This window comes from Rhinoraja longicauda, chromosome 23, assembly GCF_053455715.1.
Source record: "Rhinoraja longicauda isolate Sanriku21f chromosome 23, sRhiLon1.1, whole genome shotgun sequence".
Taxonomy (NCBI): Eukaryota; Metazoa; Chordata; class Chondrichthyes; order Rajiformes; family Arhynchobatidae; genus Rhinoraja; species Rhinoraja longicauda.
Window position 1 is genome coordinate 8,506,345 of NC_135975.1, and position 23,097 is coordinate 8,529,441.

Sequence of the window (23,097 nt, forward strand, 5' to 3'; positions counted from 1 at the left end):
GGAAGGTTCATATTTCTTGATACATATCAATCCACGTTCCTGGGTCACATTATATTGTGATATTATTGTCAGTTGTGGCAAACTCCAGATCATAAGGAATTTGGAGTCGGGTTGTTGAGGATGGAGGAGGTGCAAGTAACCTGAAAGGACTGTCGGGGTCCCTGGACAGAGTTAAGGAAGGAGGTATAGGGACAGGTGTTGCATCTCCTGCGGTTGCAGGGGAAGGTACCTGGGGAGGGGGTGGTTTAGGTGGGAAGGGATGAGTTAACCAGGGAGTTGCAGAAGGAACGCTGTGGAAGGCAGAAAGAGGTTGAGATGGGAAGATGTGACTATTGGTGGGATCCTGTTGGAGGTGGCGAAAATATTGGAGGATTATGTGCTGTATGCGACAAATTTCGCAATCCAGAATGATTGGAAAAGTGAACATCTATAGAATCCAAGATAGGATAATGATATTTTAGTGGTTTTATATCTAATGCAATCAAATTCAACAGGGAATAATACAAAGTTCCCTGCTTTTTGGAGTACCTCTTAGCGATTTAAACTTGAATATAGTTATGAATGAAAAGAATATAAGAATCAATTAACATAATGCAGCAAATGGTCTGTATTTTTACATTGCACAGTGTTCTTAATAATCAGCAATTACAAAGATAGAAGTGAAGACATAGAAGTTTTTAGAAATAGGAGTTCATCATAATCACCAGCAAAGTAATGATACACATCATCAACAGCACGATCAAGCATATCTTACTCACCAATAACCTGATCACCAATAATCTGATTACCAATAACCTTGATCACCAATATCCCCAATAACCAATAACCCTGATCACCAATAACCCCAATTAGGTCAGCACAGTGGTAGAGTTGCTGCCTTACAGCGCTTACAGCACCAGAGACCTGGGTTAATTCCTGACTACGGGTGCTTGCCTGTGCAGAGTTAGTACGTTCTCCCCGTGACCACGTTGGTTTTCTCTGAGATCTTTGGTTTCCACCCACACTCCAATGACGTACAAGTTAGTAGGTTAATTGGCTTGGCATAAGTGTAAATTGTCCCTAGTATGTGTAGGATAGTGTTAATGTACGGGGATCGCTGGTCGGTGCAGACTCAATGCGCCAAAGGACCTGTTTCCGCGCTGTATCTATAAACTAAACCAAACTAAAACCTGATCACCAAGGGGAGAAATAGATGTGAATCCAGATAGGGCACAGAGAAGAGGAAAGGAAAAAATTCATTAATAAATAGGTGGGGGGTAGAACTAATGTGAACGGGTGGCCTATAGTCAGCATGGACTTGGTGGGCCGCAGGGCCTGTTTCCACGCTCTATCATTGAACTAAAACAAAATAACATGTTCGCACCAATTCCTAACATAGATGGAGCTGTAAATGCCTTTCAGACATGTACAGGCATAAATTACCACAGAATCCTCTATAGGAAAGAACTGTAATTATAAATTCAAAATCAGACCTGGAATGAAATGTCGACATGTTGGTGCATATTTATCACCTGCAAAAACGTCAAAGTACAGTGGCCTCCATAACGTTTGGGACAAAGACCCATCATTTATTTATTTGCCTCTGTACCCCACACTTTGAGATTTGTAATAGAAAAAAAAATCACATGTGGTTAAAGTGCACGTTGTCGCATTTTAATAAAGGCCATTTCTGCACATTTTGGTTTCACCCTGTCGAAATTACAGCAGTGTTTATACATAGTCCCCCCATTTCAGGGCACCGTAATGTTTGGGACACAGTAATGTCATGTAAATGAAAGTAGTCATGTTTAGTATTTTGTTGCATATCCTTTGCAAGCAATGACTGCTTGAAGTCTGCGATTCATGGACATCACCAGTTGCTGGGTGTCTTCTCTGGTGATTCTGTGCCAGGCCTGCTTTGCAGCCATCTTTAGCTTATGCTTGTTTTGGGGGCTTAGCCCCTTGTTTTATCTTCAGCATATAAAAGGCATGCTCAATTGTGTTCAGATCGGCTGATTGACTTGGCCACTCAAGAATTTACCATTTTTGAGCTTCGAACTACTCCTTTGTTGGTTTAGAAGTATGTTTGGGATCATTGTCTTGCTGTAGAATGAACCGCCGGCCAATGAGTTTTGAGGCATTTGTTTGAACTTGAGCAGATAGGATGTGTCTATACACTTCAGAATTCATTATGCTACTACCATCAGTTGTATCATCAATGAAGTTAAGTGAGCCAGTACCTTCAGCAGCCATACATGCCCAGGCCATGACACTGTGTTTCCAGATGAGGTGGTATGCTTTGGATCTTGAGCAGTTCTTTCTCTCCTCCATACTTTGCTCTTGCCATCACTCCGATATAAGTTAATCTTCATCTCATCTGTCCACAAGACCTTTTTCCAGAACTGTGGTTTCGCTTTTAAATACTTCTTGGCAAACTGTAACCTGGCCATCCTATTTTTGCAGCTAACCAGTGGTTTGCATCTTACAGTGTAGCCTCAGTATTTCTGTTCATGAAGTCTTCTGCGGACAGTGGTCATTGACAAATCCACAGTCAATGGACTCCTGAAGAGTGTTTCTGATCTGTCGGACAGGTGTTTGGGGATTTTTCTTTATTATAGAGAGAATTCTTCTGCAATCAGCTGTGGAGGTCTTCCTTGGCCTGCCAGTCCCTTTGCAATTAGAAAGCTCACCAGTGCTCTCTTTCTTCTTAATGATGTTCCAAACAGTTGATTTTGGTAAGCCTTAGGTTTAGCTGATGTCTCTAACAATTTTATTCTTGTTTCTCAGTCTCTTAATGGCTTCTTTGATGGTGATGGAAAGACTAGATGCTGAGAGCTCTTTTATACCTGCATTAAGGAGGCATTTAAACACACCTGAGCAATTACAAACACCTGTGAAGCCATGTGTCCCAAACATTATGGTGCCCTGAAATGGTGGGACTATGTATAAACACAGCTGTAATTTTTACATGGTGAAACCAAAATGTATAAAAATACCCTTTAATAAAATCTGACAATGTGCACTTTAACCACATGTGATTTTTTTTTTCTATTACAAATCTCAAATTGTGGAGCACAGAGGCAAATGAATAAATGATGGGTCATACGGTTAAGTAAGCGATGTTCTTCAGAGTTTTGTTCAACGTGAGGGAGAAGTGGGGAATACCGCAAAATTCCTGATAAATCTGACCAGGGTGACAATGAAAGCGCTCGAACACTCAGAACAACATACAAAGGTTTAGAAATAGTTGTAGGAGTAGGCCATTCGGCCCCTCGAACCTGTCCCTCCGTTGAATAAGATTACGGCTAATCTTTTACTCCACTGTCCTGCACTAACGCTACGGTCATTGATGCCTTAATATTTAAAAAAATCTGCTGATCTTCCACTCTGGGTGAAAGAGTTCGTTCCCATCTCAATCCTAAATGACTGGAGCACTTATGGCTGGAATGATTAAATCCACTGGTGGACTGGGAAGAGTGCAGAAATACACTCAAGAGAGGAATTAGTAGGAATTGGTACAGAATTTTCGAAGGCTTCATAAATCAGATGCCACACCTTTGGGCAAAAAACAAAAACAAAACCTCTCTGTACGCGGAATGAACTCCTGCAGCCGTCAGGCCGTGATGATTTATTGCATTACCTCAGTAAACTTGTTTTTGGGAAATGCAAACGGCAAGTTTGTCAAGCGCCGTGGTGTCCGCCCCCCTCTCGGCGTTGGGCAAACAGCCGTGGGACAGCGCGAAGGCAAAGCTTCCCTCCCACGCTGACGGCGCGAACTCGCTGCTTGGACCTTCGCTCTGCTCAGCCCGAAAGCTCCGCTTGACCGAGGTGCTCCTTCCTACCAGCAAGTTCAGGGATGAATGGCTTTGTTGCTTTGTACAGGCGGCTCAAGGGGGAGGTGGGTGGGACCTTGGCGGCGAGTTTGGGTGTGTAGTGGGTGGGGGGGGGGGGATGTTGTTGTTGGTTGACCTTTATGTGGCGACCTGCTCGCTCGCTTGGAGGTAGGTCCCATGTCCATCTGTGGTGGAGGAATTTCTTGGCCTGTGCACGTTCGACTGTTGACCTGGGGGGGGGGGGGGGGGAGAGAAGTGCCGGATTAACTCAGCAGGCCAGGCAACATCTCTGGAGAATGTGGATAGATGACGTTTTGGGTCAGGACTTCTTCACACTGATTGTGGTAGGGTTGGGGGGGAGGAGGGAGAAAGTTGGAAGAGTGGAGGGACAGGTCAAAGCTTGGCAGGTAAAAAGGTAGAAACTGGCGAAGGAGTTTTCTGATAGGCAGATGGTGGGCAAAACTACAGCTGAAAAGACAGAGGGTGTCAGACAAAATGATTGAAGAGTCGTGAACTGTTTAGCTGGAGAAACGAATGTAGGTGGAAAGGTAGGGGGGTAGGGGAGAAGTAGGTGCAAGTCCAGGTGGAATGTTCATGGCATTGGGTTGTCAGGAACTGCACATGGTATGTACAAAAAAGGAGACAAAGTGCTGGAGTAACTCAGCGGGTCAGGCAGCATCTCTGGAGAACATGGATAGGTGATGTTTTGGGTTGAGACACTTCCTCAGACAATTAAGAGCCTGTGTTTCTTATATTCATCTTGTTAGCCAGCCCAGATCCCTCTACTCTACAACACTCCCCAGAATCCTGCCATTCACAGTGAAGGTCCTGCCCTGGTTTGACTTCCCAAAATGCAACATCTTGCACTTATCTGCATTAAACTCCATTAATCATTCCTCTGCCCACTTGTCTAACTGATCAAGCTCCCACTGTAATTTTTGATAAACATCTTCGTTATCTACCACACCACCCACTTTAGTCCTCTGTAAATTACTAATCATAGAAACATAGAAACATAGAAAACAGGTGCAGGAGGATGCCATTCAGCCCTTCGAGCCAGCACCGCCATTCATTGTGATCATGGCTAATCGTCCCCAATCAATAACCCGTGCCTGTCTTCTCCCCATATCCCTTGATTCCACTAGCTCCTAGAGCTCTATCTAACTCTCTCTTAAATCCATCCAGTGATTTGGCTTCCACTGCCCTCTGTGGTAGAGAATTCCACAAATTCATAACTCGCTGGGTGAATTTTTTTTTCTCACCTCAGTTTTAAATGGCCTCCCCTTTATTCTAAGACTGTGGCCCCTGGTTCTGGACTCGCCCAACATTGGGAACATTTTTCCTGCATCTAGCTTGTCCAGTCCTTTTATAACTTTATATGTTTCTATAAGATCCCCTCTCATCCTTCTAAACTCCAGTGAATACAAGCCTAGTCTTTTCAATCTTTCCTCATATGATAGTCCCGCCATCCCAGGGATCAATCTCGTGAACCTACGCTGCACTGCCTCAATTACAAGGATGTCCTTCCTCAAATTAGGAGACCAAAACTGTACACAACACTCCAGATGTGGTCTTACCAGGGCCCTATACAACTGCAGAAGAACTTCTTTACTCCTATACTGAAATCCTTTTGTTATTAAGGCCAACATTCCATTAGCTTTCTTCACTGCCTGTTGTACCTGCACGCCAACGTTCAGTGACTGGTGTACAAGGACACCCAGGCCTCGCTGCACCTCCCCCTTACCTAACCTAACACCATTGAGATAATAATCTGCCTCCTTGTTTTTGCCGCCAGAGTGGATAACCTCACATTTATCTATATTATACTGCAATCATTCTCATTCTCATTCAATCATTTATATAGAGAAAGCAGAAGGTGTGAGACTGATTTGCCGAATACTAGAATAGTCGAAGACACACAAAAAGCTGGAGTAACTCAGTGGGACAGGCAGCATCCCTGGAGAGAAGCAATGGGTGATGTTTCGGGTCGAGACAGGAACAGAGATGCTGCCTGTACCGCTGAGTTACTCCAGCTTTTTGTGTCTACGGTTTAAACCAGCAACTGCAGTTCCTTCTTACACACTAGAATAGTTGAGTCTGAAGATGAAAGGCATTGAAACGTTTCAGGCAGTGGCAGAGAGCAACACGTTTTGGCAGTATAACTCAATGCAATGGTGAAGGGGAGGATATGGGGCCAGAAGCCTAGCTCAAGACCAAACAGGAACCCTGAACTCAGTTACTAGGAAATTGACTTTAATAAACAAGTTGTTGAAAATTATTTTAAAAAGATGCGTATGAGTATTAATGTGTCAACAAGTATATTGCGGTGAAACTTCCTTTCCTGTTGGTGAGCACCATTGAGCAATGGCTTTTCTTCCTATTTATGCAGTGGATGTGTCCTGGTCAAGTGAAAGAGGTTTGCCCAAACTCCATTGATTGGTCTTACAATCATCCCTGAATTCTAACATTTTTAAATGGAAAAATGGCAGGATTCAAGATCAGGTGATCAAGATCTTGACTCCACTAGAATTGTAGAAACCCTGAGAAGGGAAACTAAACTAATGATAATAGTGTCCAAATTACCAAGAGAAAATATGTGAAAAGGTTTAGTAATACTGCTTTCCTGTTCTTTATTTTCTCAGACAATGAAGACATCCTGGCTTTTACTCAACATTGTTCTTGTGGCTGCTCACAGGCAGGTGACTTACATCGGGTAAGTAATTTCCCTTGATCATTGAATTATCCTGATCCATGATTGTTGATGGACAATCATACCCTCCCTCTTCTAGACCCTGCTCATAAGTTTTACCTCCCATGTCCTCCTCCCAGGTCTATATCCTCTTAAGAGGTAGTCTGGTAGTCAGGGTTGACGTAAAAAATCATTAAGGACATTAAGCAAGAAATTAATGCTTTTTGATAATCCATATTTTGTGAGAGCATGAGTGCATGATGACTTAGGCATCATGGCCTGGCTTTGGACTGAAGAAATTAAACATTTTAGAAAGATTAGCAGTGGAAGAAAAAATGAACTAGGATACAAGCCTTGTTTTAACACACTTCATCTTAGAACACTAATATTGCCTGGACTTGTCTATCAAATCTCACCTCACTGTGTGCGATGTGCAAGATACATCTTCTGGATGCACTGGGACGCATCCTCAGTGATGTGACCTGGAGTCATCGGGTGTTTCGGGTCTCACAACATCAGACACCCTCGCCCAGGCGACCCAGCCGGGGTTGATTAGGCCCCGACTTGCGTCCCAGGAGTAACTGCCCACGGATCAGCCCTCTTAATCCAAAGCCATCTAGTGGCTTTCTCTGCGGCTTCGCTTGCGGATTGAATGGCCCTCTTCTTTCATCATCATCATCATATACATACAGCCGGAAACAGGCCTTTTCGGCCCTCCAAGTCCGTGCCGCCCATTGATCCCCGTACATTAACACTATCCTACACCTACTAGGGACAATTTTTACAATTACCCAGCCAATTAACCTACATACCTGTACGTCTTTGGAGTGTGGGAGGAAACCGAAGATCTCGGAGAAAACCCACGCAGGTCACGGGGAGAACGTACAAACTCCTTACAGTGCAGCACCCGTAGTCAGGATCGAACCTGAGTCTCCGGCGCTGCATTCGCTGCAAAGCAGCAACTCTACTGCTGCGCTACCGTGCCGCCCAGCCCCGTAATGCCCAATTGGTTGAGGACTTTGCAGAGTGAGCGTCCTGCAAAGCCTCTACAGCCCACCGCTATGGGTTCACTGAAGAAAGCGATAGAAAGGCACTTAAACATAATAACAGGATTGAGCAAAGAGAAATAATCTATATTTTACTAAAAACTCTCATCTTGTATATTTGTGGGTTTGTGGATATATTTGTTTCCAAAATACAGCCAAAACAGTACACGATAGCGTGACAATTTTAGGCCCACCTTACTCACCATTGTCCTGGGGTTCAAATGGTTGTCATATTTCAAATGTTTTTCACTTTTTAAACTTTAAAAATCACTTTTAAAATTTTAATAAATCCCCTTTCACTTATCCTGCCCGTCAGCCGCACCTGCCTCTGTTTTCGACGTCATACTGGGAGAAGGTCCACGCGTGCGCAGTTGGGAGCTCGGAGGGGGGCAACCCAACCCACCCGAGTGATGGGAATGGTGGCCAATCAGGAGGGGGGGGGGGGGTGAGGAGAGCGCTCCTACTGCTGGGCGCCGGGACCGGAGTGAGTGGCTCCTCTCTCCCCTTTCCTCTCCCCCCTCGCCCACTCCCGCACCCGGGGGAGTATTGAGGGGTGGGGGGGTGGGGGGTGGAGTGGGTGAGGGAGAGGGGAAGAGAGGAACCGCGGGGTGGGAATGGCAATCAGGAGAGGTTTGGACCCAATGTGCAGTTGGCAGCTCGGAGGGGGGCGGGATCCGCCCAAGGGACGGGAGTGGCGGCAAATCAGGGGGAGGTGACGAGCCGCGCTGCCCGCCGGGAGGTTTAGTCCACGCTCCCGCCTGGCCCCAGCACCCCGGCCCATCACCGGACTACAACCCCCATCGGGCAGCACGGCACACACACACATACCTCCAGGGTAATAATAAAAATAATAATGACATAATATAATAATAATACAAAATATAATAATCTAAGAATATAAAATATTATATTGTATATATATTAATATATATGGGGGGTGTGGGGGTCTGACTGATGCCCGGGTTGAGGGGGGGTGGAGTGGGTGAGGGGGTGGGGGGGGAGGAGCGGAGCGGGGGATAAGAGGGGTTGAGGGGGTATGGAGTGGGTAGGTGGGTGAGTGGGGGGGAGGAGGGGGAGGGGGAAGTGGGAGAGGGGAGGGTGTTAGACCAGTGCAGGAGAGCTTTGGGCCCAACGGGTCCACCCTATTCTAGTACGATAAATACAGCAGCATTTTTTTAAAGTTCTAACCAGTGGAATAGAAATGGGGAAACCAATGAATGCGATGTATTTGGACTTTAAAGTGGTCATTGCTAAGATGCCATACAAGGATTGTTAAATAAAATGAGAGTACATGAGATAGGGAGTAATTTACAGGCATGGATCAATTAATGGACAATATAACAGTTGCAATAAACTGATAATTTTTTGGTTATGAGGTTGTGGGATGTCACCAGGTTCTGTGCAGGGATCCAGGGGTCAAGATGTCTATATCAATGATTTGGGAATCTTGAGAAAAGCACAGTGTTGAGCACCTCCATGTTTGACAATTATACTAAACCTAGTGATATTGTGAATTGTGAAAATTATATAGATAAGTTTTAAGAGTTTTAATCAGTGAATGGTTGAGGAAATGACAACTGGAATATAACATGGAAAAATGACAAGACTGTCAATTATATTCCAGGTGAAATTTTGTCGAGGGAATAGAAAACCAGAGTATCTTTCAAATGTAAAATTGAAAATCTAGGAGTTTCAAAGACCAATGAGTCCTTGTAATTAGATCATTTCCAGAAAATAGGCATTTAATTGAAACATACACCATTTTTATGAGGCTTGTGAGGGTAGGTACAGGAATGGTGTTTTCCCTTGGTGTCACAATTTAAAAATAAGGGGAATAAGAACATTCTTCACAGAAGGGCACTGAATTATTTTACCCAAGCAGTTTGTGGAGTTCAAGCCCAAAATATATTCAAGACGGATAAAAACAGAAATGCTGGGAAAACTCAGCAGTTCAGGCTGCTGAGTTATAACACCTGCAGCTTATTTTATTTTCAAGACTAGGAATCTCAGTGATTCTCTTGCCTCCACCCTACCACCGATGGGTGTCCAACATGCCATTCGCACACGTTTCCATCCCAATCAGATTTTTGCTAAGCTGCTCTTTCAGAATCCTACAGTTTCTTGCAGCAAAGTTGTCTTTAATACTTGGAGTCAGTCCAGGAGAACTGTTGAAAGCAATTTTCCTGGGTGTGATGTGGAACATGGCATTTGTTAGATTGCTCTCTTTTTTTTCCAAGAAAGACAATAATTGTCACCAGAATCCCAATTATTTAATTTGTTCTCAAGACCTGACCTTTTCTGGCAATTCATTCTCTCCCATGGGCTGAGGCAGCATTTGGTTAAATGCCAACTCTCTTTGTTGCTGAGAGATACTTTCTGATACAGAGGATAAGGTGCCAATTAGGTGCGATTACAAGGCATTGTGAACCGCAGTTCCTCCTGCCTGGCTTCTGGAGTTAGAGAAAGCCAATAGTTTGGCATTTAATGCCAATTCTTAATTGACCTGAGCGGGTGGCCAATCTTCAACAGTGTAGTATTCGCTGAGACATTACAGAAAAAGTATGAATGACTTCAACGAATGCTACTTTGCTCTGAAGAGCCTGTTCCAATGACTGGCCTCTTATTCACTGATGTATTGTTTGCATTGATTAGTTTTTAGTACTTACCTTCTTTCAGCACAAGTTGCAAGTCTAATGATCCATTTATCAATATTAATTGTGAAGTTAAGAGCCAAGCTCTCTATTTTATAAATTTAATAGCTTTGAATGGCATATGGCTGTCCTCACTGTTTTTGATTTACACATCTATATGTGGTGTAATTTGATTTTTATAACCTTTAATTCAATTTTTCTTATTCAAAACCCTACCTTTCAGTGACCAGGTGCTCCGGATCAGTGCTAGCAGTCAGAAACAGCTTAATCTGGTGAAGGCATTGGAACAGTTGCAGCATCTGAAGGTAATAGAACCCTTTTATAATGTGGCTTTTGTGTCATTGATTGTGACTTTTGAAGAATCTGTAGCCTAAATCCAGAAATGAATACGTACCGACACATGCAGGAGATATCACCACATCTTTATGTCTCTGCCTTGCCGAACTATCCTGGCTCCAAATCTTTAACAACTTTTACGTGGGTCAGGCGTTGGATGGGTCTTGCTTGTTATATGATCTCTTAAAAAACCAAAATCATTGCCTTGTACTAAGAGCATGTCTTCTGTGATCCAGGCTGAAGCATTGTGGTGATGGAATAAAGAACTTAAGCAGTCATGGTTTGATGTGGAAGAGTAAGAGTCTTCCTATAAAGGAACCGGTGGTAAAGAGACTTGTACTTAAATGATGCCTTTCATAACCTTACCATGGCAATTCATGTATAATAATGCACTCTGAAGTTTTCTAACTGTTGTAGAAAATACAGGAGCCAATTTGTTCAGAATAAGGTAGTATCTTTAGGAATATTTCACATCCAACGGGAGGTGAGAGGGGTTTCATGTCTCCTCTGGAAACGAGGCTTCTGGGAGTGTAGGAGGACTCTGAGATGACACCATTGATTGCCCTAGGTATCACAAAATGCTGGAGTAACTCAGCGGGTCAGGTAGCATCTCTGGAGAGAAGGAATGGGTGATGTTTCAGGTCGAGGCCCATCTTCAGACTGCCTCCCCGGGGCCTCCACTGTTGCTGCCGCCGACTTCCAAGGCCTCTTCGCGGCCGCTGCCACCAACTCCCACGAGGCTACAACCGCCGCTGCCGCCGACCCTCGCTTCCACCCCAGCCATCCGCTGACCGGGCCGACTGATGCTAAGACATCAGTCTGAAGAAGGGTCTCGACCCGAAACGTTACCCATTCCTTCTCTCCAGAGATCCTGCCTGACCCGCTGAGTTACTCCAGCATTTTGTGATACCTTCGATTTGTACCAGCATCTGCAGTTATTTTCCTACACCATTGATTGTCCTAAGTCTATGCACAGCAGCACACTGCCTGAGCTTTCCCCTCATCCACCAATTCAACCCAGTTACCTTGAGTAGGTCTCACAATGCAAATGTCCTCCTGGAAATCTCCACTTGCATGGATGATAAAGCCATGCCCCCAAGCCAAATCAGTGGGCAAAGAGTTTGAACTTTTAAGAGCACCTCTGTCATTCACAGACATTCAAAAACTTCCAGAATCTGTTGGGAAATATTTTAGTAAATAAAATTAACAATAAAATACTGAAAATATGTAATTACACACATGTACATTAATTCAAAACTCAAAAATTGTAAATTACTTAATATCCCTCTCCCTCCCTGATATTTCTCTCCATTCAATGAATGGGCTCTCAGTTCCTGCATGGGTTCATCACATAGATTTCCATTGTATATTCACATGAAACTGCCAGCATTTCTGCAGATGGTTTAGCCATTATGTTAAGACTCTGGAATGGGACTTAAATCTATAACTTTCAGATTCAGAGGCAAGTCACCTGAGGGGTAGTTGATAGGGATATGGAGAAAATTGCAAATGGGATGAGAGTAAATAGGTGTTTGATGGTCAGCAGGGATACAGTGGGCTTGGATCTGTGCTGTAAGACACTTCATAAATGCTTTGATAGGCTCCTTTCTGCAACACTTTGTATGGTACAGACAATACTAAACTTCCCTTTCGATCAACTTTGCAGCTTGATTTCTGGAAAGAACCTGTGAGGAGCTCCCTCCCCATCGACGTACGAGTTCCTGCGAAGCATGTCAGCACAGTCAAAACATTTTTGAAGACTAACAACATAGCACATTCCGTCATGATCGAAAATCTGCAGGTAATCTGGGAATGGGTTGGGTACCTGATCCATGCTCTGCCTGTTGTCAGGGACTGAGTGCAGGAGTGAACTGATGATGGAGAATTGTTTCATGGGTCACACACTCATGGCAAAAACTAAATCCCTAACTAAATGCAAAGACGGATCAGTAAATGTCAACGCAACGTGACTAGGCTACTTGGTCAACAAACAGAACAATGTGATGCATAACATCAGATATAACAAATTCCTTCATGAGGTCAATTAAAAACTGTATTTTGCCTCTGTTGCGAACCAGTCTGGAGCAGGTTTGGTGGGCCACTATTAGGATCAATCTCTATAGAACGGAAGGTTAAGGGGATATTTAATAATGGTACTCAAAATTAAATAGGATTTTGATAGAGTACACACAAGAAAATAGGAACAGAAGTACGTTGGCAGGCCCTTCATGCCTGCCCCATCATTTAATGGCTGATCTATGCTGGCCTTAACTCCGCTTCTGAATCATTTCTCCACACGCCTCTATTTGATTTATCAAATATTTTTCCATCTTCACTTTAAATACTTTTAATAATCTAGCTTCCACCACCCAGTGGGACAGAGAATTCAAGAGATTCACCACCTTCTGTGAGAAGATATTTTGATGTTCCACAATTCTAAATGACCACCCCTTACCTTCAATTTATTTTCCCTTGTTCAAGACTCCCACTAGTGAAAACAGGAAGAAACTGTTTCCTCTGATAGAGGGATCATTAATCTTCAGCGGTGTGGCCAACACTTCACCTCAATGAATACAATCTCATTCACTGCTGCTCACTGCTGATCACCAGAATGAACCGATGCAGAATGATGCAATGATTTACTAGATAACATGAGCAACTGAGATTCAGCAAGCAATTTGTCAAGTAAATAGGGTCTTCACAAAAGTGATGTTCATAATAAATGAATCTTTGGTCCTGTTTATGTTTTTTGGAAATTAATATGCGTCCAACTTTATTTTTCAGTCATTGGTGGATGAAGAGCGCATAAGCACATTGATTTCTGAGCTGAGACAAAATGGCACCTCCAGCTTTAACTATGGGATCTATCACCCGCTAAAGGAGGTGAGATATATTGGTTCGTTTGCAGTGTTGGCTGCCCTGCTGTCAGTGAGGCATGTGTATCCACTGGGGTGACAACATCCTGCTAGGCCTGTTCTGATCAATGTACAATTACACAATTCACAGGTTCAACCAGTCTCATTTTACATAGTAAAATACCACACATGTTCACTGTAGCATTATACACAATATTTGGACATAGAGGAGATCATTTTTAAATTACCACAGGAGGAGGTAATTTTAAGTATCTTTGATGGGAAGAGAGATTTAGTGGAGAGGTTTAACATGCGAAATTCAGGTAAATTATAAATAATCAAGAGGAAGAATTGCAGAAGACAGAGTGTTGCGCAGAAACAGGGAGAGGAGAGAACAGAGAGGCACAGGGGTGGGGGGGGGAGAGGGATGTGAGCACATGGCTATGAGCCAGTATACATCACTGGATCCAGGGAAATGGGTGAAATGGACTTAATATATGTTTGTATGTACTATACAACATACTAGTTGTCAGAGCCAGAGATGCTACCTGTCCCGCTAAGTTACTCCAGCATTTTGTGTCTATGGTAGTTGGCAGTCTGTTTTGGAAAACATTGGATTATTGTGTATGGAGGAAATAAAGACAAGACCTGACATGGGCCAGACACAGTGGATGTCACAAAGACTGAAAATGGCATCCTTGGTAATATGAAGAATATGGGGGTCAGAGGTTCTGCTTGGGGTAAAGTCAGATACCAAATGGCCCTTGGGAAGCTTATAGCCTCATGACAGTGAATAAATAAATGCAGGTAGTTGCCATTCAGAGTCTCCATTTACCACAGTGGTGCACAGCACCCTGCAAAGTGTTGATAAATCCTTAATCCGGTGGGTTCACTGTTCTCCCTGGCAACCTTATAACAGACATGACGCTGCATTACCATGGTATAAGGGAGCATATATGTGATTTACACATTTTCTTGCTACTTTCACAGATTTACAAGTGGATGAAGAATCTTGCTCATGAAAACCCACGGTTGGTCAGGAGAATGAGGATCGGTAGAAGTTCCCAAGGTCGGGCAATTCATGTCTTGAAGGTTAGTCAAGAAATTGAGACATTTAATGCACTCTGCTGGGTATATTTTCCCAATTAATAGTTAAACAATGGCCTTTGAACAAATTGTTTGTTCATCATCCAAACCCCTTCCCTCGGGTGTTCCATTATAATGGCCAACTGTCGCCATTAATTTTTTAGGCAACAGTCCCTGACTTCTAACCATTGGATTTCCATGGATATGCGTGCTATTTGCTCAGAATGTGGAAACAGGACAATTGTCCTTAAACCATTTCCCGCTGCCCATCATTCTTTTCCAGAACTGAAAGTCTGTGAAGGTTCTCAATTTCTTCAGCCTTCTCTTCCTAGGAATAAAGCAAATATTATTTTTGATTTCTCTTGACTTTTCCTCTGCTCTGCTTCACATTTGTGCTATCTTGTACTTTGAAAAATGTACAAGTAGACATAAAAGCAGATGTCTGATCTGAATGATTTATATGGCATATTATTATATATCCTTCATATGATGGTATTAGTCTTCATAATCTAATACAAGATTGAAGATTAGACATCTGTAAAATACCATTAATTAATTCATGTCCATAAGCTAGCAAACCATTCATGCAGTGCCTATAAAATAAAGATACCAAAACTTGGACACAAATCAAGGACTCATTTAGCATGTTACAAAATTCACCTCGGCTGTTTACATAAGCTTCTGTGAAACTAGATTAGACCTCTTGCATGCTTCTAAATTGCTGCAATTTTTTATATATTGTTGATATAAGGCAAATTAAGTTAACTTAGTTAACACTATTGGTTGTGCATGACTTTGGTGTGTCTTGCCATTTCAGACATTCACCACATGTGCTGCTCAGCTTTTAAAATCTGATGGAACCATTGTTGAATGGGTCTAAGTGTGGATGTTTTCTTTAGATTTAGATTTAGCGATACAGCGCGGAAACAGGCCCTTCGGCCCAGCGAGTCCGCGCCGCCCAGTGATCCCCGCACAATAACACTATCCTACACACACTAGGGACAATTTTTACATATTGCCCAGTCAATTAACCTAATTACCTGTACGTCTTTGGAGTGTGGGAGGAAACCGAAGATCTCGGAGAAAACCCACGCAGGTCACGGGGAGAACGTACAAACTCCATAACAGACGGCGCCCGTAGTCAAGATTGAACCTGAGTCTCCGGCGCTGCATTCGCTGTAAGGCAGCAACTCTACCGCTGCGCCACCGTGCCGCCCCTTGTTATTGTTATTCTATGTGATTTGTCTGCACTTTTCCATCGTTCCTTTCCCCAATCTGCATCGGAGAACACTTAATGGGTATTGTTCTGTATTCCTCATGGGGACAGTTTGGCACGGGGCACAGGCGGCCTGCCATATGGATCGATGCCGGTATTCATGGCCGCGAGTGGATAGCACCTGCTGTGGCAATATGGATGGCAAAGAAGGTAAGTGACATTTCTGAAACTGTTTCACTGACCATTTCATTCCATTGTATGCCTTAAGGCTCAGCTCACTCCAATTCATACTGGTACATATGAGTAGAATCCTACAGTCTTAAAGCACAAAGGAGGACTGTTCATTTAATTCTGCTTCTGCTGACCCTTTGGCACAGTTGTCCAGTTTCGTCCACTCCCAACATTTTCCCATAATCTTGTAAATTCATTCCTCTTGAAATAGTCCCTTGTAAACCACAAAGAAATTCAGATTAGTTTATTGCCATATACACTGGGGTGCAATAAAATTCCTTGCCCACCGGCTCGACAGCAGAAACAACGAATAAACTTAAACCTGTAAGAGAACCAACTCAATAAATGCATGAGAATCCTCAGACATCTGAATGCCGTACTTCTTACTTTATTTCATTAGATTACTATTGACTATGGAAGTGACACTTCCATCACATCACTGTTGAATAAAATGGACATCTTCATGGTGATCATGGCGAACCCTGATGGATATGTTTTCAGTAAAACTAAGGTATGTGGACCAAGGTTTGGCACCTTGCTATTTCATAAGTTGTACAGCACAGAAATACTCCTTTTCAACCCACCTATACTGATACAACCTTGCCCTTCGCTCTTTGTTCCCTTCTCCCTAAATGCATCAAAAATACCTTGCATTTCTGTAGCAGCTTTTCTGTGTTAATAAGCGAGTTCGATATCTCCACCGCGCATGCGCAGGTCATAGGTCACGAGCGCTAAACATTCTCGCCGGCTGAGCTGCCGCTTGTGTACAGACCTGCATTTCATCCATATTTTCCAGTTTTGCTTTTTCGAGGTAAGAAAATACTGCTTTCAAAACTATTTATTAGGTGTATTTATGGTTAATTTGTACAAAACTACGAGAATTTTGTAGGTTTTATTACTTTATGCTTCGGTGAGTGAGCGAGATCGTGACGATTTTCTTTTGCATTGTAACTTGTACTGGAGCTGCTCCTCAAGCGGGAATATGTCGCACTTCCCAAACCAGGAGTTATTCATGGTTTTCTCAATCGTTCTTGGATTGACGGCGATGCAAAAGAAAAACAAACGTTTGAGTGAATGAATTGCAGCTTTGTGCGGGCGGGCGGTGCAGGCGGTGGCTACAGTCCGGAATGCTAATGGATAACCACTGTAAATATGAAGCTGCTGTCCGTGCAGCGATTAGACAGCTGCAGAGGTCAGCATCCAGTGGAGCGGTTTGTCTGATCAAATCCTCCCTACAATATCACCCAGAAACACATCATTCCGGAAGACATGAAATGCTGGAGTAACATACCGGGACAGGCAGCATTTCTGGAGAGAAGGAATGGCTGATGTTTCAGGTCGAGACCCTACAGCTCAGCCAGCGAGAATGTTTAGCGCTCGTGACCTATGACCTGCGCATGCACGGTCGAGATACCGAACTCGCTTATTGGGGCAATGCCCTGTTTCTGTGTTGCAGGGTCTCAGTAAAATAATTGCTTTAATGTAATGAATAGGGATCTTTAATCAGAAAAGAACTATAACTAGAAATTGTAGATTAATCATTTTTCTTTCTGAATGCTGATGGACTACTGTGCATTTCCAATAATATTTAGTTTCAAAAACTGAATGAGCTAATTGCAACTTTTTTCATCCCAGAACCGCATGTGGCGGAAAACCATGTCCAAGAGGCCTGGATCTCGTTGTTTTGGAGTTGACCCAAACAGGAATTTTGATGCAAACTTTGGAGGTGGGAAATTGCTTCTGGTATTCTGATTCTACAATATTCACAAAAGTTTCTGAGATATTGATTACCTAGAGCAGGCACCTCAAAGCACTGGAGAGATATCACCAATACTATCTCCACAATATCTTACTAATGAGGGTACGCAGACTAATACCTTTTCCCAGGCAACATCCCCAAGATCAAGGTTCCAATTGCACTTAATCAACATTGATTGGATGGGCTATTCACCATGGATGGGGGACGGATCGGGCTATGTGCAGAAGGGTGAGTGTACCCTCTTCTGTTCATGTTCTCGTTGTCTATGAGTTTCCTTTTCCATTAGTGCCCAACCTGCTTGCTTGGCTCAGTGTGCCCCTAGCTCCTGACTCATCTTGCTTGTCATCATCCTTTATTTGGAAGTTTCTTTGTTCCTGACTGGAAGTCAAATTGAAATTTATCACATCCTCTAAAATTGGGAAACACTGTGAATGGAACATTAAATATCAATAAAGTATTTGGAACTCTTATTAGCAATTCCGCTACAACAGTCTGCATGGGTGTATTTACAATCGATTTGGAAATTGTTTGGGAATCAGATATTTTGGATGTGAAAGGGACAAGGTTCAATAAACCCAGTGGTAAATGAATAAAGGCTGTTTTTTCATTGGCAGGGAAAGGCAGCAGCAGAGTTCCATGCTCAGAAAGTTATTGCGGGCCACATGTGCACTCCGAACCTGAGGTCAAAGCTATTGTCAATTTCATCAAGAAGCATGGCAAGTTCATAGTGTTCCTCACCCTCCACAATTACTCCCAGCGCTTGATGTATCCTTATGGATATACACAGGAAACTCCAGAAAACGTTGAAGAACTGGTATGATTCTCTTTTTTTTACAGTAGTTTAAAATCCACTCTTCTTCTGAAGGCATTCATGAGTATTGACGTACACCAATACACTAAGGGTTGGCTCACAAAGCACTTGGCATCTGTGAGTTTATCCCCACGATTCACTTTAATCAGTGGGCGGTTCCACGTGTGCCCCAGACAGTTCATATTGATCTGCAAGTATCAAGTTCAGAAGACCTGTAGGAAAGCAGAAGTCCCAAACTTGTATGAATTCACATGGAGGTTTGCTCAATTCCCAGGCATACACTGTGGAAATCTGCCCACCAACTTTCACTAAGTCAACCCTGAACAGCCTCTGCAAGCCTCTTTATTTGAATGGAAATTAGCATAAAGGAAGATAGGTAAGAGGGAAAAGGTATAATAATGCAGATGACAGATATCTGAAGTAAAAACAAAAAATGCCAGTGATACTCAGCAGGTCAAGCAGTGCCTGTGATGAAATTTATAGTTAACATTTCAGGTCAGGAGAACTGTTAGTAAAAGTAAAGTAAGCTATTTTCCTTTAATTTTGTTTTCTTTAATGTTTTTTTAAAAACTATTTCAAATGCCTTTTAGGTGATTTAATTATTTTAAATAATATTTAGATATTTGAATTGTTTAATGGAATTATTTGGGAATAATTCGGATTGGCAGGAACAATCAAAAACGTGACAAATATGTGATAAGCTAGGAGTGTGAGTTTGTTGTCTGTCAAACATGTTCCAGCTGGGCTTATATGAAGGGCTTGTTTTGAACCATTAACATAATCACAACACATCATACAAGCCATACGCAGGCTCACTATCTTAGGAACCAGGCATAGCCTTTCACAAACAAATAAGGTGAAGATGCAAATAATTCACAGAGTTCTGAGACAATGTTTCCTGATCGAATACATATAGAGGAAGGTCTTCCTCTTTTACACTGAGGAGTCAAACTCTTGTTACAGAATTCAGGAAGGAAGATCAGATTGAGAAAGGAATTCCCAACAAGAGAGATCATTCAGATTGGAATGATAAAAATAATGTTTAATGATAATTAAGAATGTTTAAGAAAGTAGCAATGAAGGGAGATCTGAAGGGTACTGAAGTTGGAAGAAGATTGGATTGAAAAAAGGAAGTTCTGTAAGATCCCCCACGCAAGAATTTCCTTTCTTTCATTTGCCTCAACCATGAAGATCAAATTCTACCCCATTGTGTTCAGCCCATGCGTGATGCCCGTTAGGTAGATTGGCAAATTGTTCTTAAATCTTTGGGGTCTGAGCTTCAAAGTGTACCAAGATAGGAGAGTTGAAAACCTGTATCTGCCGTTTTATGGCGACTTGGGCAAAATCTCACCATCATGTATGTGTCTATACGTATGTGAGCACGAAGATAACTGTCAGTTGTAAGCTGCCATTGTCAATTCAAAGATGGGGAAATCAAGAATAAATGGATTGGAGCTCAATTCCCTGGTGTTTATATTATCTGCTGAATTTAACACAGACCAAACTCCACTGTTAAAACAGGGAAAACATTGCAGAACCTCAGCATTTTAATGGACCTAGCACAAGGGAGTGGACCTGAAAAGTCATTTTGATTGTTGCTTACATAAATTTTCTCACTCTATTCATTTCCATTTTGATCTTGGATCTTTCATAATACATTCTGTAGCTTTTCTGGAAGGAAAATAAATAACATAAAAGGAAAGGCTTGCATGTACATCTGGACTTTTGTGATCTCAAAAGCACCTCAAAACCAATAAAATACTATTGAAATGTTGTGATGGAGGAAACAGTCAATTTGTTCACAGTGGTTTCCCATAACATCAGTAAGAGTTAATGATCAGATTTTATTTCTAGCAATATTTTAATTTATTAGCCAGAGGCACTTCCTGTTCCAACTGAGAAAGCAATTAAACCCTTGTTTTAAAATCTATCTGAAATGAAGGATTACCAGCAGTACAGCACTCCCTCTAGAAGACACTTGCGCGTACATCTTGGAGGTAATACTCTGATTTAAAACCAATGCTACCACCATAGCTGCAGCTAACAATTCGCCAACTTATGTAGATGTTGTTCTAAGCCACGAGTTTATTCCGAATGAAAGCAAATCACTTTCATACTTTGATGATTTTCGTGATCTCTTTCTGCTACAGGATATGTTGGCTCATGAGGCCACTGAAGCTCTGACCTCCCTGTACGGCACTCAATATTCGTGTGGAAGCATTGTACAAATGATAAGTAAGTAATCTACCAGAAACAATGGTGCATTGTGATATAATCAAACTCTTGCAAAGTCCAGCTGCAATTGTAGGGGTTTCTCTGGCATAGCTGAACAGAACAGAAATAGCTGAACAGAACAGCAAAATGCAGGTGCACCCTGAAACTTGCTTGACTGTTAGAGAGTACTCTAAAAAACCTTTGGGATAATGGAGAGCAAACTCCATTAAAACACTGAGGTTTTAGTTTCACTCTCTTTCTCACCCTAACAAGTGGCAGGAAACTACAAACCTATTTCAGTCCGTAAACCCATCAAAAGACAAGTAGTCTTGACTCAAGGTCGCCAGCTTCAAAGGGCCAGGCCTTCTTGGGTCCAACCTAAGATACTAGAGGAACAAGATGGACTACTCCATTGAAATCGCCTATACTGAAGTGTAGTACGCAACACAGCCATTTTAGTAGGCAAAACCTGTTGTTCGCTATGCCTCTCGCAGTGTAATCAGTGTTTTGGGGGGACAGTATGTGTGATGATACCATTAAAATGCAGAATATATCTCATCTATCAATTCACAGATTTTTGTTATTTTTCTTTTTAAATGTTTCTGCAAGTTTCTGCCTACTAAAATGGCGCAATGACATACTACGGTTTTTAGGGTCGAGTGGTCTATCTTGTTCCTCTAGTATCTTTGGGTCCAACCCTGTCAATGCCACATTATAATTCTGCTGTCTTATGAAACATCGTATGATTACATAAATAATGCCACGAGTTACCAGTTGGCTTCAATACAATTGACATTGCAGAATAGTTAGATATTTAGACTCTGCGTGATCTTCACATGTACTTTTCTTCCTCCCACCTTCAGATGAGAATAGTGGAAACAGCATTGACTGGAGCTATAAACAAGGTGTTAAGTACTCATATGCCTTTGAGCTGCGTGATGAAGGTCAATATGGCTTCATGCTTCCACGGAGTCAGATTGTCCCGACTGCTGAAGAAACATGGTTGGCTGTAAAGAAGATAATGAAACATGCCTGTAATCGCTTGCCTTAACTTTGCATATGTTGCCATGTTGATTTACCAAGACATTCTTGGTGTTTAACTGCTGTGTCGCTGTACTGTTCTGAAAGCCTTGCGCATCATGGTTATATATTTTTACTGTATTACGTAACACAAAAATTAGTGCAAACTTTCTGCCTTACATCTCTACCTTTGAGAATTTACTGTAAACTCTGTGTTTGTCAATGTAAAAGCAAACAAAGAATTTAAGACCTACCCCAATCTAGATGTGTAAGAAGTAATTGCAGATACTGGTTTAAACCGAAGATACAAAAAGCTGGAGTAACTCAGCGGGACAACAGCATCTCCGGAGAGAAGGAATAGGTGATTTCTCGGGTCGAGACGTCACTCATTCCAGACGTCACACATTCAGACCCAGAGTCTGAAGAAGGGTCTTGACCCGAAACGTCACCCATTCCTTCTCTCCAGAGATGCTGCCTGTCCCGCCCAATCTAGATGTGTTAGCTACCTTGGTCACAGAGTCAGGAGGTGATCCCGGTTCAACATGTAACAGTTTGAACATTGCTTAGACTGATGGATTGATTGAGGGTTAGAGTGAGGTTATTTGAATCTGAGTGTAGGTTGCTTGAGTGAAAAGTAACTCTGCTCTCCGTGAAAATTATCCTTAATTGAGGCCTTACTTTTACCCTCACATACATATTACGTTAATCCCGGAATTAGGGATTACTCAGATCCTTGAATGAGGGTTTACTCTGAACCACGAATCAGGGGTTGCTTCCCTCTCTGTGTGAGGGGTTAGTCTAATCCTCGAATGAAGAACTACTCTTACCTCTGAAAAACCTCATCCTCAATTAATTGATCCGAAAATGAGCGTTTGCTTGGACCCCTGAAGGAGGATATGTTCTAACCCCTCAGCGAGTGACCTCGAAAATAGGACTTTCACTAATCACCGAACACTGGGGTTAATCTCAATCTCCAAGAATCTGTTATACACATACCTCAATCTGAAAGAAAATTTCAATTTCTTGATTTATACTGGTACCAATTTCAGGTATCACAAAATGCTGGAGTAACTCAGCAGGTCAGGCAGCATCTAGGAGTGAGGGAATGGGTGACGTTTCGGGTCGAGACCCTTCTTCAGACCCGAAACGTCACCCATTCCCTCTCCTAGATGCTGCCTGACCCTGCTGAGTTACTCCAGCATTTTATGATACCTTTGATTTGTACCTGCATCTGCAGTTATTTTCCTACGGTACCAATTTCAGGTTAGGAATCTACCAAGTTGTAAGGTGAAGATAGAGACCAAAAGCTTGAGTAACTCAACGGGTCAAATAGCATCTCTGGAGCAAAGCAATAGGTGAGCTTTCGAGTGG

At 42.5% G+C, this 23,097-nt stretch overlaps 1 protein-coding gene across 2 annotated transcripts; it reads left to right on the forward strand.

Moving 5' to 3' along the window:
- The first annotated feature begins 3,702 nt into the window (after nt 1–3,702).
- On the forward strand, nt 3,703–22,759 carry LOC144604827 (carboxypeptidase A1-like). Of its 2 annotated transcripts, none has more exons than XM_078419538.1 (12): nt 3,703–3,807; nt 6,455–6,525; nt 10,422–10,503; nt 12,201–12,335; nt 13,319–13,417; nt 14,380–14,481; nt 15,803–15,901; nt 16,323–16,433; nt 17,558–17,648; nt 18,296–18,495; nt 20,643–20,727; nt 21,570–22,759. In XM_078419538.1, the coding sequence occupies exons 2-12, from the start codon at nt 6,458–6,460 to the stop codon at nt 21,755–21,757; spliced, it is 1,260 nt and encodes a 419-aa protein (XP_078275664.1). In that variant the 5' UTR covers nt 3,703–3,807; nt 6,455–6,457; the 3' UTR covers nt 21,758–22,759. The 2 variants fall into 2 exon arrangements, with proteins under 2 accessions (XP_078275664.1, XP_078275665.1); XM_078419539.1 differs by lacking the exon at nt 3,703–3,807 and adding an exon at nt 6,259–6,314.
- Nucleotides 22,760–23,097: the final 338 nt, after the last annotated feature.